This window comes from Chlorocebus sabaeus, chromosome 20 (assembly GCF_047675955.1).
Source record: "Chlorocebus sabaeus isolate Y175 chromosome 20, mChlSab1.0.hap1, whole genome shotgun sequence".
NCBI classification, from domain to species: Eukaryota; Metazoa; Chordata; class Mammalia; order Primates; family Cercopithecidae; genus Chlorocebus; species Chlorocebus sabaeus.
The window spans coordinates 134,941,851-134,956,860 of NC_132923.1; the positions used below are offsets into that span (position 1 = coordinate 134,941,851).

A 15,010-nucleotide genomic window follows, 5' to 3' on the forward strand; every position below is an offset into this window, starting at 1 on the left:
AAAGCTTAGACCCCTTCTCTACAAAAAAGGAAAAACTTAGCCACGCACAGTGGCGCACACCTGTGGTCCCAGCTCCTCGGGAGGATGGCTCAAGCCTGGGTGGTTGAGGCTGCAGGGACGTATGATTGCACTACTGCACTCCAGGCTGGGTGAAAGTGAGACCCTGTCTCTGCAAATGAGGCAGAATAGAGCCCTGTGGCTGTAAGTGCTAGGTAGTCTATTATCTCACCAAGATTTTGTTTACTTGTGACACTAATTCATCATGAAAGGCATATATTTGCTGAAAGAGGATGTCCTATTCTAATATATTTTACCTCTCTGGCTGTATTACCTGTTCTCAGAAATGTTATGGCCCCAGTACTTTTTGGTAACACTCCGCCCACTTCACATGCAGCCAAAGAAATCAGTTCATGGAGTCACTAGTACTGCTTTTGACACCTATTAAGCAGTCTGATAAATAAGTTAATTTTGGCCAGATTACAAGTATAACCTTGTCCTTTGAAAGATATGCTGCTGTTGTTGATTTCTGTTCTTGGTTCTTTCCTGCCTTCTGCTTACTTTGGAGTTGCCTTCTTAATTTTCCAGCTGCCTAAAGTAGATTTGTAGGCCACTGGTTTGCTTCCTTTTCAGATATAATCACTTAAATTTTTAAATTTCCCTCTAAGCATGGCTTTAGCTGCATCACACACGTATTTTTAATATTGTCTTTTTTTTTTTTTTTTTTAAGATGGAGTCCTCCTCTGTCACCCAGGCTGGAGTGCAGTGGTGTGATCTCAGCTCACTGAAACCTCCACCCCCTGGGTTCAAGCAATTCTCCTGCCTCAGCCTCCCGAGTAGATTACAAACGTGCACCACAACGCCTGGCCAATTTTTGTATTTTTAGTAGAGACAGGATTTTGCCATGTTGGTCAGGCTGGTCTCGAACTCCTGACCTCAAGTGATCCGCCTGCCTCGGCCTCCCAAAGTGCTGAGATTGCAGGCTTGAGCCACCACTGCCAGCCTATATTGTCTTTTAATTATCATTCGATGTGAAACTTTTTTAATATCCTTGTGAGTGCTTATTTGACTTATGGGTTATTTAGATGTATAATTTTTATATATCTGCAGTTTTCTTAGTTATCGTTGATTTCTAATTAGATGCCATTGTGCTTTAAGACACACTCTGTATCATTTCAGTCCTTTGACATTTGAGGCTTGTTTTTAATGGAGCTGATGGTCTTGTCATGGTGTCCGCGCTGTGTGCACATGGGAATGATGTGTGTGTTTCTTGTGTCTGGGCCTGATTTTCTACATACATGTTAATTAGAGCAAGATTTTTGGCATGTTCAAATCTTCTGTATCTTTCTATGAAATGTTCATGCAGGGCTGTTAAAATGATTATGGATTTTCTAATTCTCCTGTTAATTCTGTCAATATATGCTTCAGATACCTTGAACTCTTTTAGTAGATGCCTTTACGTTTGTCATCTCTTTGTGACTAATTGACCCTGTGACTCTGCTATCACGATGAACTGTTCTTTCTCGCTCATAATGCTCTTTGTTGGGAACCGCTACTTTTTCTGATACTAATGTAGCCAGCCCTGCCTTCGTGAGGGTCCTTTCAGCTTCACTGTCTTTGAAAATAGTCGGTTATAGACTTCACATAATTGTTGGGTCTTGGTTTTTTCTGCCTGCCTTTGGAATATGTTTTTGCACATTTGTATTTCCTATTGTAGCTCTGCTACTTTGTCACCTTTTTGTCCCTTCATTTTTGTATTTTGGTTGTTCCTTTCCTACCTTCCTTTGAGTTATTTGATTACAGGCGTGAGCCACCACGCCTGGCCTGGGTTACTTGATTTTTTTAAAAAAATCTATTTTACTTTGTGGGCTTTGTAGGTAAACCATTTTGCCTGATGTCTTAGTGGTGTCTTTAGGGATTATAGTGTACATTTGCAGTGTCTCGCGGTCCTCTAGTTACCGTGGTACTAGTTGATAGGAAATGTAAGGAGCTCGCAGCCACATATACGGGCCTCCTGTCTGCCCTTCCTCACTCTTGGTGTGGTTTTCATATGCATCACACCTGTGTGTGTTACTAGCCCCTTGATGCATTGTTGTATTCTTTACTTGAAACATTCTTAAGAAATTAGGGGTCTTATAATGTGAATAAATATGAAAAGTAGGCCGAATGCGGTGGCTCAAGCCTGTAATCCCAGCACTTTGGGAGGCCGAGGAGACAGGCAGATCATGAGGTCAGGAGATCGAGACTATCCTGGCTAACACGGTGAAACCCCGTCTCTACTAAAAAATACAAAAAACTAGCCGGGCGAGGTGGCGGGCGCCTGTAGTCCCAGCTACTCGGGAGGCTGAGGCAGGAGAATGGTGTGAGGCGGAGCTTGCAGTGAGCTGAGATCCGGCCACTGCACTCCAGCCTGGGCGACAAAGCGAGACTCCGTCTCAAAAAAAAAAAAAAAAAAAAAAAAAAAAAAAAATGAAAAGCATGAAGTAGGCCGGGCACGGTGGCTCACGCCTGTAATCCCAACACTTTGCGAGGCCGAGGCAGGCAGATCACCTGAGGCCAGGAGTTTGAGATCAGCCTGGCCAACATGGCAAAACCCTGTGTCTACTAAAAATACAAAAATTAGCTGAGCATGGTGGCACGCACTTGTAGTCCCAGCTGCTCGGTAGGCTGAAGCAGGAGAATCGCTTGAACCTGGGAGGCGGAGGTTGCAGTGAGCTGAGATCACGCCACTGTACTCCAGCCTGGGTGACAGAGTGAGACTCCGTCTCAAACAGAAAAGAATGAAATAAATCTACTCTGCCCTCCGGAGAGAGCTTCCGTGTCCAGTGCCCTTCCCGCTCTCCTGCAGAGGCGCCTTCTGCGGGCGTCCTGTCAGCCGAAAGCCCTACCCAGAACAAGTCATGGTTAGTGCAGGTCTCAGGTCTGCTGCTGGCAAAAGCACTTAGTGTTCATTTCCGTAAGATTTCTATTTTGCCTTTATTCTTGAAGGGTATTTTTGCTAGATATCTAGAATTATGGGTTGACTCTTTTTTTCATTTATTTTTCTTTTTTTTAGCAATCTAAAGATTTGTTTTGGGTTTTAGCAGTTTGCATGTAGGTGCCTCGATGTGATTTTCTTTGCATTTATTGTGCTTTGGCATCTTGAATCTATGTTTGTCTTTCACCAAATTTGGGAAGTTTTAGACCATGTCTTCAAATGCATCCTCTGTCCTTAGTCCCTGCCCCTCTGTGCTGCAATAACACACGCATCTGTGCTGTCCCCGAGGCTCTGGGGGCTGCGGCTTGTTCATCACTTTCCCACTTCAGATGTGTTCCTTTTTGTTGTTAGCACCACTCACTTGCTTAAACCTTTTTATTTCCATTCAAGTTCATGTACTTGTTACCTCTGATAAACTAAGGCTATCCAGCAGATTCTTTATGTCAGGTATTTCTTCTGCAGTTCTGGAATTTCTGTTGCTTTTATTTAGAAATGTTTCCTTTTCCTGCCGAGATTCCCTGTCCTTGTATAATAGCATGTTTTATTTTGCATCCACAAGGAGAGTTTAAGAGCTGCCTTTAGAGTTCTTGTCTGCTGATCTCAGCATCTCATTTTCCTGAGGTTGGTCCTTGTGGATCTCTCCTCTGGAGTCTGAGTGACATGTTGCTATTTTTTAGTACATGTAGTAATTTCAAATTGTATTCTAGACATTGTAAATATTGTGTCATAGACACTTTGTGTCCGGTTACGTTCTCCAGAATAACTGATGTTTAGTTTCCTTTTATCAGGCAGCCTGTGTCTGTCTTTCTTGTGTGGTAGCAGCAGAAACCTCTGTTCAGCTTTTCTGCGCTGGCTGGGCTGCATGCCTGTGCACCTCCGGGGTCGGATATCTGGTCAACTGTGTGTGTAGTTTGGGACTCCCTTTCTGTGGCTTTCTTCTTTGTATTGTTATCCTTTCGCCTTCTGGCTGTGGTTGCCCAGTAATCTGTCTACTGGCTCTTGAAGACCTTGGCCACAGGTCTTGTGTGTGAGGCTGTAGCCCTGGGGTTATCACAGACAGTCCCCTCCTCAGGGAAAGCTCCTTAAGAACAAACCATGCCCTGCCTTTCTTTTCTCCCAGGGGAGACTCCTCCAGTTTCTACCTGCTCTTGTTTGCCTACTTTCAGGTGTTTGGTTTTTGTATTTCATGCAGTGCTTATAGTTGTTTCTGTGAGAAGGTAATGCCTACGGATGGGAGCCGCTGGCCATCACTGGCAGTCCAGCCAGGCAGCTCATACCGACCCTGTAAACCACACAGCTCTTTCTGATGCAGCACCCTTTTTGGAAAGCTGTTCTCTGTGTTCAGCAGCCCCTTCCCATGACCGTCAGAGTCAGTGCCTCTGTTTACATTGGTAGTCAAAGGTTGCTGGATTTAACACTGACTGTATTTGTCTGTTGAAACCAAAGAAAGAAAAGCCAAAAATACCCAAGAAAATTAAAAAACTGGTATTAGTAGGAATATTTTGGAGATTTTATTTCCTTCATAGTTCATGAAATTTTACTTCTAAGGAGTTGTGTTATTTAAAAACACACACACACACACACATTTGGCCTCTTAAGAGTGTTTGTGAGCCTGGGTGACATAGGGAGACCCCGTCTCTACAAAAAATACAAAAATTAGCCAGGTGTGACTCAAGCCTGTAGTCCCAGCTACTCAAGAGCCTGAGGCAGGAGGTTCCTTTGCGCTTGGGAGGTCAAGACTGCAGTGAGCTGTGATCGGGCCACTGCATTCCAGCCTGGGAGACAGAGTGAGAGCCTGTCTCCAAAAAAAAAGAAAAAAGGTATTTGTAACTTTCTTCAGTCATGATTCATATTTTTCAGCTTCAAATCAGTAAAAGTTGAAGTTTGAGGCTGGGCATCGTGACTCACACCTATAATCCCAACACTTTGGGAGGCCAAGGCGAGTGGATCACCTGAGGACAGGTGTTTGAGACCAACCTGGCCAACATGGTGAAACCCTGTCTCTACTAAAAATACAAAAATTAGCTGGGTGTGGTGGCATGCACTTGCAGTCCCAGCTACTTGGGAGCCTGAGGCAGGGGAATCACTTGAACCAAGGAGGTGAGGTTGCAGTGAGCTGAGATCGCACCACTGCACTCCAGCCTGGGCAACAAGAGTAAAACTCCGTCTCAAAAAAAAAAAAAAAAAAAAGCCGGGCGCGGTGGCTCACGCCTGTAATCCCAGCACTTTGGGAGGCCGAGGCGGGCGGATCACAAGGTCAGGAGATCGAGACCATGGTGAAACCCTGTCTCTACTAAAAAATAGAAAAAAATTAGCCGGGCGCAGTGGCGGGCGCCTGTAGTCCCAGCTACTCGGGAGGCTGAGGCAGGAGAATGGCGTGAACCCGGGAGGCGGAGCTTGCAGTGAGCCGAGATTGCGTCATTGCACTCCAGCCTGGGCGACAGAGCTAGACTCCGTCTCAAAAAAAAAAAAAAAAAAAAAATAGAAAAGAAAAAAAAAAAAAAAAGTTTATTTCCAGCCCTCTGACCTAGTCTCAGATTTTTATAAAAGCAGATCCCTAAGGGCCAATGCAGGGAGACTCAGCGCTTGCTCTTAGAACTTTGTTCTTTGCAAACCTCTCGGGCAGTGGAGGCACGGCTGCCCTTGCCTGGATCATTCTGATCAAGATGGCTACAGATACATGAGCCTTGATCAGAAGTCCAGCCCAAGGCCTTCGTGGTAACAGCGTGCACAGGTGTCAGTGATAGAGCCCACTGTGGTAGCCAAAACTTGGGATTTTTAGACACAGTATCTTCATATAGTGAGATATTTCTTTCTCACTATATGAAAGAAATTTCTATTTCTTTCTCTATTCATGAAAATATAATTTCATGAAATTTCTATATTCTTTCTATATTCATGAAAAATTTCTATTTCTATTTCTTTCTATATTCATGAAAATAGTGGATTTTTTTCTGACAGGCCTCACAAGCTTGGACACAGAAGGGGATATATGTTGTCTCCCTGTAAACCCTGCTTCAGGAGCCACAACAGGGCAGCTGGTGACTAGGGTGCCTGCTTGAGGCTCACTGTCATCAGCCCCGGCGTCTCGGCTGCACTGGTTGGCCTCATAGCCCGACACCATCATGGGGGCACTCGTGGTGCCTGGACACTCCTCTCTGCACCCCTCGGAGCCTCACTTTCACATCTTCAAGTTACTTCCTCATCTCTTTCATTTTCCTTCTTACTGAACTCCTTGAAGAAAAGACCTCTGCTCTCCATCTCCTGTGCACGCCTCGGCGCAGGGCTGGGCACCTGTCTCTCCAGGTCTAGACTGAGCCTGTCCCTCACCAACACGGTCTTGTTTTTGCTCCTTGGAGCTGATCCTGGGGCGGCACAGGTGCTCCTGAAACCACCTGTCTGAGGAGGACTAGTGAGGGACTGGGTGTGGTCATGGCTGACTTCTTGGCATTTGCCCGCCTGCCTTTCAGTGTGTCCTGTGCTCCTACCCTGGGTGGGGTCTCCTTCTTGCCCCTGCTCCCAACAGGGGATGTTCTCCAGGGTGCAGGCAGGAGAACTAAACCTTTCAAAGTGTGTTCATTGTAGAAATTTTGGAAAGGGGGCCGGGCGCAGTGGCTCATGCCTATAATCCCAGCACTTTGGGAGGCTGAGGCAGGTGGATCACCTGAGGTTAGGAGTGCAAAACCAGCCTGCCACCATGGCAAAACCCCATCTCTACTAAAAATACAAAAATTAGCCGGATGTGGTGGCACATGTCTGTAATCCCAGCTACTTGGGAAGCTGAGGCAGCAGAAGTGCTGAACCGGGGAGGTGGAGCTTGCAGTGAGCAGAGATCGCACCACCACTGCACTCCAGCCTGGGCGACAGAGCGAGACTCTGTCTCAAAAAAAAAAGGAATTTTGGAAAGGAACTTTGAATCATCTTCTTTTATGTTGGGGGACCTATAATTCCATCCAGAATTACAGTATTATGCAGTAGTTATGCAGTAGTGTTACACAGTATTATACAACTGTAGTATTACACTGTCGTTCTGTGACTCAGTAGCTGTAGAGAGTTTCATGGTGTGGTGCACTAATTTATTCCTATTGTCGGACATTTAGGCAGTTCCCAGTTTCCCACAATTTATTATAAACATTGCTGCAGTAAACACCATCCTTGTAGATGGATGGTTTCTCAAGCCCATCGTCCTGTTCTTGGGTAAGTTTCCTCACAGGGCTGCATCTGGCCACGCTTGTGTGTCCTCCTTGGCTTTGCTCTTTGGGTCGGCAGCCATGCTGGGTAGAGCAGTGTGTGCACCCATGCTGTGCTCTTCCCGGAGCCTGGTGATGTGCTCCTTTCTAGACTCTAGACTCACTCTATCCTTGAGGCACCTCTGCTGACACCACACGCCCAGGAGCCCCTCTTTCTCCTACGCTTCCACCGTCTGCCCTGCCTGTCTTCAAGCTACCCCCTCTCTCCTGGACTTTCACGGCCTTGTCCCTACAGCCAGTGGTCCCTATGAGACACAGGACAGCCCTTCACACCCACTTGCCTATATGACCAGACCACTGTGAGGTCCCCCAGCCGCATTTCAGCCTCTCCTTGAGGCACCTGGTGCCACCTTTGTGCCCTTGCACCTCCGCACTGGGTGCACACTTTTGTTCAGGGTCTGTTTTCTCTGCCTCTCTGCAGGCTTCCAGAGGGTGGCAGCACAGGCCCCCGCACCAGGGGAGGAGGGGCGTGTTTTCACCTGAAGTGTCCCCCCACACATACCTAGGGAATTTGTTCAAATTCAGTAATAACAGAAATAGTAACTGCCTCCATTTACTGAGAACTTCTTATGTGCGCAGACAGCTCTGCTCCTCCCATCAGCTCCCCAGTTACATGGGGAGGCTGGGACTCTGAAAGAACTTACAGAAACTTTCACTGCTACTTAGCTGCCATGCTGACAGTGGAGCCCAGGTATTTCTGATTTCAGAGTCTGCAATCTTCACCACTCATGGCCTCTTGGCCAGAAAGCCCTGCAAGACTTTCCTGGAAGAAGGGGTTAGGCCTGGTCTGTGCAGACTGGGCCTCATGGAGTGTGCTTGGCCCCCTGGGCACTGCACACCAGTCCTGCTCTCCAGGCCACATTGGACACACCCCCCAAGCATCATGTCTTGCTTAGCCCCTCAACCTGAACATGCACAGACACTAAGAGCGGCCACTGGTTGGGCAGAACCATCTAACATAATGCGTATCTTATAATAAAAAGTTGAACATGTCATGTAAATTATTGGACACCCCTGAAAATGGAAACATAGTTGTATGGGTATGTGGAGCATGGTTTTCCTACTAAACGCGTGTGTCTTTCAAACCATCATAAAGTCACAAAATTGTAAGTCGGGGCCACGTGTGGCTTATACATTTGGTCATTTCCCTTCATAGTTCCTGTCAGCTGATGCTTGTCCATATCATTTTATCAGCGCATGAGAGCTGTGATTTTAGGGTTCAGTCTCTGGTTCTTGGAGTAAGAAGCTGATGTCTTCTGTGTAGCTTCACTACAGCCTGCACAGGGTGGGACCAAGAGGTCATCTTTGAGATCTATGAGGTCATGATTTTATTTTATTTATTTTATTTTATTTGTTTATTTTCTTTGAGGCAGAGTCTTGCTCTGTTGCCCAGGCTGGAGTGCACTGGCGTGAACTCTGCTCACTGCAACCTCTGCCGCCTGGGTTCAAGTGATTCTCCTGCCTCAGTCTCTCAAGTAGCTGGGATTACACATCCAGCGCCCACCACCACACCTGGCTAATTTTTATGTTTTTAGTACAGATGTGGTTTCACCGTGTTGGCCAGGCTGGTCTCAAACTCCTGACGTCAGGTGATCTGCCCGCCTCAGCCTCCCAGAGTGCTGGGATTGCAGTAGTGAGCCACCGCGCCCAGCCAAGGTCATGATTCTTTCATGCAATAAATTTGGGAGAGCCTCCGCCTAGTCCCCTGTGTGAGATGCAGGCTGTGCTGAGGTCTCCATGACTCTTCTTTCCTGCCCTTCTGTGCTCACATTCAAACAGACTTAAGTGCTGCCAGGCTCAGTGGCATGGTCTGGATGGGCACCTGACGGGGTAGGGGTGCTTCCCTGAAGCAAGGGTGAGCATGAACCAGGAAGCCAGTGGAGGGGGTTCGGGTGGAGACCCGGGAGCACGACGGCGAGCTGCAGGGCACTACAGGGGGCACCAGGCATGCAGGGCTGTCCTCCTCTGAGCTGGGTTCACCTTTATGGTCCCTAGTGTCCCTGTGGTGTGGCCTCCAGGAAGTATTTGACGACACATGCTTTTGTAGGCACGTAGTTGGTATTTTGAGCTCTGTCATCTATGCATATTTTTTTTTCTGTCAGAGCCAGTTTAATAATGTTTGTTGGCCAGGTGTGGTGGCTCACGCCTGTAATCCCAGCACTTTGGGAGGCCGAGGCAGGTGGATCACGAGGTCAAGAGATCAAGATCATTGTAGTCAACATGGTGAAACCCCGTCTCTACTAAAAATACAAAAATTAGCTGTGTGTGGTGGCATGCGCCTGTAGTCCCAGCTACTCAGGAGGCTGAGGCAGGAGAATCGCTTGACCTGGGAGGCGGAGGCTGCGGTGAGCCGAGATCACGCCACTGCACTCCAGCCTGGCAACGGCACAAGACTCTGTCTCAAAAAAATAGTGACAATAATGTTTGTTAAATAAATGCTTTGTTTTCTCTGTAATCTTACACTTTCTACATTAAAACCCTCAGTGGGTTTATTCTTTTTTTTTTTTGTTTGTTTATTCTTTTTGTGCATTTTATTTTTGTTGTTTGCTGATTCATGCAGTGTCATATGACTCCCTGGGGTGTAGCTGGGGGCAAAGCATTTCAGTAAACACCCAGATCTAAACAGGTCTCTTGAAAATCACCAGTGCCACTGGAACCCCTGAATCTTCAGATTAGGGCCAGTCCGTCAGCAACCCTGGGCACACACTAACTGGTTTGTTGACCCTATGCTTTTAGTTCCACAGTAAATACCAGAACTATGATCCATGTACAAAAGAAATAATGGTCAACAGAAGTCATTAACAATTTGAACTGCGGGGTTCAAATGATTCTCCTGCCTCATCCTCGCAAGTAGCTGGGATTACAGATGCCCACCATCATGCCTGATTAATTTTTGTATTTTTAGTAGAGACCAGTCATCATGTGTGGATACTGCAGACTGATTTTTTGTTGTTGCCTTTCCTTATTTTGAAAGTTGTTTAGGACGGGGCATCTTGATGTGTCCCCACCATGTCCGCTGTGTCTAGCCTCTGACGCTTCCTTCCCAGTGGGAGTGGGTGGGAATACTCAGAGACACAGAATTGTGCCCACGCTGATGTGGGTGTCACAGCCACTGTCCACAAGGAAACAAACCCACCCACACATATTCACGAGTACCCCCGTGTCTGCAGTGTTGCTGCCATGCCGCTTTCCTGTTGCCCTCGTTATCCCTTCCATGACCCACTTACCCTTGCCACCCTGACCCTGTGGCCTCACCGCCTCCTGCCCTGTCTGGGCCCTCTGTTTGGATCCTTCTTCCCTGAGTCTACTTTCAGGACGTCCTCCCTCCTCTCCTGGCTCCCATCTTGTGAGGCCCCTACCTTGCCCTCTCCTTCCCTTAGCACTCCCTTTCCGATGTGCTATTTCAGTGATTCTCATTCTCTGTCCCCGCTGGAGTGCGGGCTGTAGGAGAGCAGGAGGTGTCTGTTTTGTTAAGGCTGTGTTCCAGGTGTCTGGATGGTTGCCCTCCTGGGCACTGGAGTCAGCTTCCCCTGAATGAGTAAATAGACGAGGGATCCCCAGCCTTTGATGTGTCAAACAGTAAAGCAGATGAAACGTGTGTGTTTCATGGGTGTGGTTTCTGCTCCTGCCCCCGTCACGGATCTGTGGGTCTCTGTGGGATGTGCTGTCCTGCCTGGCTAGGCCTCGCCCCCACCGGCTGTGCGTGTGGACCTGCTGTGTGCACAGATGGGAACAAAAGACCAGCACAGTGCTGGTCTTACCTTAGACATAGAGCTTCTACCCAGCTAGTGTGTTTCTCTATGTATGAGACTGGATGCAAGGCCTGCTGGATTCAGCTCATCACTTAGGCCTGTTCTTTGCCAGGTTACCTGTCCTGCTGCCGATTCCTGGATGACAATCAGATCGTCACCAGCTCTGGAGACACCACATGGTAAGTACCTGACCCGGGGCAGGCAGTGCGTTCAGAACCCCACACCCCTGGCACATTCCTCTTGAACATGGAGGAAATAAGGTTCTTGACATAATATTAGGCCATCTTTAATTTAAGTGGCCTTAAAATTTTAAACACATAGTAGCAATGTGTGAATTCATTATACTTTTTTTTTTTTTGAGACGGAGTTTTGCTCTTGTCACCCAGGCTGGAGTAAAATGGTGCAATCTTGGCTCTGTAACCTCCACCTGCCAGGTTCAAATGATTCTCCTGCCTCATCCTCCCAAGTAGCTGGGATTACAGGTGCCCACCACCATGCCTGACTAATTTTTGTATTTTTAGTAGAGACCAGGTTTTACCACATTGGCCAGGCTGGTCCTGAACTCCTGATCTCAGGTGACCTGCCCACCTTGGCCTCCCATTACAGGCGTGAGCCACCATGCCCAGCCTCATTATACTCTCATTATACTTTTAATAAATTTACAAAGTTTAATTTTCAGCAGCTAAGAACTAAAATACAAACTTTTTTTTTTTTTGAGACAATCTTGCTGTGTCTCCAGGCTGGAGTGCAGTGGCGTGATCTCGGCTCATTGCAACCTCTGCCTCCCGGGTTCACGCTATTCTCCTGCCTCAGCCTTCCGAGTAGCTGGGACTACAGGCGCCCGCCACCACGCCTGGTTAATTTTTGTATTTTCAGTAGAGATAGGATTTCACCATGTTGGCCAGGATGGTCTTGATCTCTTGACCTCGTGATCTGCCCACCTCAGCCTCCCAAAGTGCTGGGATTACAGGAGTGAGCCACCACGCCTGGCCAATAAAGATATTTTAACTACAATCAGGCTGAAAGTACCGCTCTTCTGTTTTTTTTCCCCTCTGTATGTCTGTACCTCCTTAGGTGATGTTAGGTGGGAGCAGGGTGGGTTTTGATTGTCCCTTTCTGATAGCACCATGTCACTGTGAACAATGAGCACATACTAAAACTAACAGACGTCACCATTCAAGCGATTCCATCAGACTTCATTTTTAGCGTTTTCACCTTACAGGTGAACGGAAACCCACTTAAAACGCTAGAAGTTTTTCATTTGTGGCATCAAAGTACTAAATTAAATGTCCAGATAGTTATTTTATGAGTCATTTTAGACTTCAGCTGGCCATGTGGGTTTTTCTGGTCTTCTGAGGCATGATTTGGTGGCAGGAGCTATGTCCAGGCCAGGGCACAGACCTCTAGTCACGCAGTTGGTGGGGTTCACCGAGACATGGGCCCTTAACCAACTTATCAGCAAAGCATCTGTGGTATTATAAGGTGTCTCGTTGTATAAATTTCATAGATTTACAAAAGATTTATCACCTAGATTGTCAATCTTGAGAAGACTTTATTTATTAGAAGATATTTTTAAAGCGCTTCTGTTCATTAATCATTTTTTTCAGACTCTTTTACGTATCTTGCTTCCCTTCTGCAGTCAGTCCCTCAGGCCCTAGAGAGGAGACTCCCTGTGCGGTGTCTGTTGAGATCGGCTGGTTGGATTTGCATTGCCAGGCCCAGCCAGGCTTTCCTCTGAGGCTGACAGGAACGGACAGTGCTCTCTGGTGTTGCCTTCCGTGCGTCAAGGCACAGGAGAATAGCAAATTTTTAGGCGTGTGGCCTTCAGAGCTGTCCTTACACCTAAGCCAGGCTTCTGCTCTGTGCAGGGCTCTGTCAGCGTCTCACCTTTTGACAGTTCGTTAAGCAGAAACACAATAGAATACCAGGTATGGCCGGGCGCAGTGGCTCACCTCTGTAATCCCAGCACTTTGGGAGGCTGAGGTGGGTGGATCACCTGAGGTCGGGAATTTGAGACCAACCTGACCAACATGGAGAAACCCCGTCTCTACTAAAAATACAAAAAAAAAAATTAGCCAGGCATGGGTGGCCCATGCCTGTAATCCCAGCTACTTGGGAGGCTGAGGCAGGAGAATCGCTTGAACCCGGGAAGCAGAGGTTGCAGTGAGCCAAGATCGCGCCATTGCACTCCAGCCTGGCCAACAAGAGTGAAACTCAGTGTCAAAAAAAAAGAAGAATACCAGATGTGATCACTGAGAACTCAGCTGCTCTCCCGTTTGTGATTCCAGGAAAGGGCAGGGGGACCTCAGAATTGCTGCGAGCCATTTGTTTACCTGGCATTGGCCTTCTGCCTGCCTGCCTTTTCTAAGACCCTGTGGAGGGGAGACCAGGGGAGGGCACAGAGGGAGCAGCCATAGGTAGAGTCGCATCCCCCTCCGCCATCCAGGGCCTCCCCATAGCTTCCTGCCACCCCCTCCATGCCCATCCATGACTGAAGAGTGGGACACAGCCTCAGTGTTGCTGCTTGAAAAGTGCCCCTAGCTCCCTGTTTGCTGGTGTTTGAGTTGAGGTAGTGATCCCGTCATTCTGAAACCCAGGCCGTGTGCTCATGTCTGTATAATTTTGCTTACTTTGCTTTGTTTCCCTTCCAAGTTGTATTACATTTAAATTTGTCTTTAAACAATTTACGTTTTTAAAGTAACAGTGCAGAGGCTCACTGTGGCCCTGGGTGGTTTGAAGGACAGACTGTCATATGACTAGCCACCCGAGAAGTTGAGACTGATGTCCCCTTGTCATTCGCTCCTGCTCCAGTGCCCTGTGGGACATCGAGACCGGCCAGCAGACGACCACGTTTACCGGACATACTGGAGATGTCATGAGCCTTTCTCTTGCTCCTGATACCAGACTGTTTGTCTCTGGTGCTTGTGATGCTTCAGCCAAACTCTGGGATGTGCGAGAAGGCATGTGCCGGCAGACCTTCACCGGCCACGAGTCTGACATCAATGCCATTTGCGTGAGTCTGGGTGAAGGTGTGGGGTCGGGGCCTCTGCTGTCTCTGCTAGCTGTTCAGATTGCTAAATTTTAAACTTTTCTGGATTAGATGTTCTCCTTTCTGATCCTTATACAACCTCATCTGCAGATGGGGATACAGAAAACTCCCTGTGGGAAACGTCTCTATGTTGACCATTTGTCTTATAGATATTCACAGGGTGTCTGTTATGTGCCAGTCCCCGTTCCCACCTGTACAGCTGAGCAGTGGTTGGGATCCTGGAGGGGAGAGACAGTAAGGTAGCTCAGGCCACCAGTTACTGGTTACAGAGCCTTACTGGTCAGGGGCACAGCTAACCAGGAAACCTGCTCTCCTCTCTAGCACGCAGATGGCCAGGCAGTGTTTCCAGCCCCTGGCCTTGTGAGGAGACTTGGAAGGATGTATCTGTTAGTTGGATAGAGCTCTGCTGCAGTCCTGACCACTGCCCTGGTCAGCCCACGTCGCTCCTTCCTCCATGAGATTAGCCCTGATGTCTGGCAGCTGCAGCAACATGCACACCTGTCAATGATGACTCCTTTCTCACTATTCCTTTGAAATAAATTCTACTCTTTGGGGACAGTAATCACAGTGTCCAAGATCACAGTGTTTATGTGCTTCCCCAGTGCAAATCCCCTTCCATCCCATTCCCCTGTAGTTCCTGGGAAACCTCCCCTGCCTTTTTTTTTTTTTTTTTTTTTTTTGAGACAGAGTTTTGCTGTTGTTGCCCAGGCTGGAGTGCGATGGCACAGTCTCGGCTCACTGCAACCTCTACCACCTCCCGGTTTCAAGCGATTCTCCTTCCTCAGCCTCTCGAGTAGCTGGGATTACAGGCGCATGCCACCAGGCCTAGCCAGTTTTATATTTTTAGTAGAGCGGGGTTTCTCCATGTTGGTCAGGCTGCTCTCAAACTCCCAACCTCAGGTGATCCACCCGCCTCAGCCTCCCAAAGTGCTGGGATTACAGGCGTGAGCCACCGCGCCCGGCCCATCCCTCTGTTCTTACCAGA

General features: G+C 47.8%; 1 protein-coding gene across 5 annotated transcripts in view; it reads left to right on the forward strand.

The window, feature by feature from the left end:
* The window catches only part of GNB1 (G protein subunit beta 1), a 111,256-nt gene that overhangs the window by 92,128 nt on the left and 4,118 nt on the right, over positions 1–15,010 (forward strand). For all 5 annotated transcript variants that reach the window (XM_073007936.1, XM_073007938.1, XM_073007937.1 and 2 more), the window contains 2 exons: positions 11,089–11,155; positions 13,788–13,989. In XM_073007936.1, the coding sequence (XP_072864037.1) occupies positions 11,089–11,155; positions 13,788–13,989 (269 nt within the window). The remainder of the gene's footprint in view (positions 1–11,088; positions 11,156–13,787; positions 13,990–15,010) is intronic.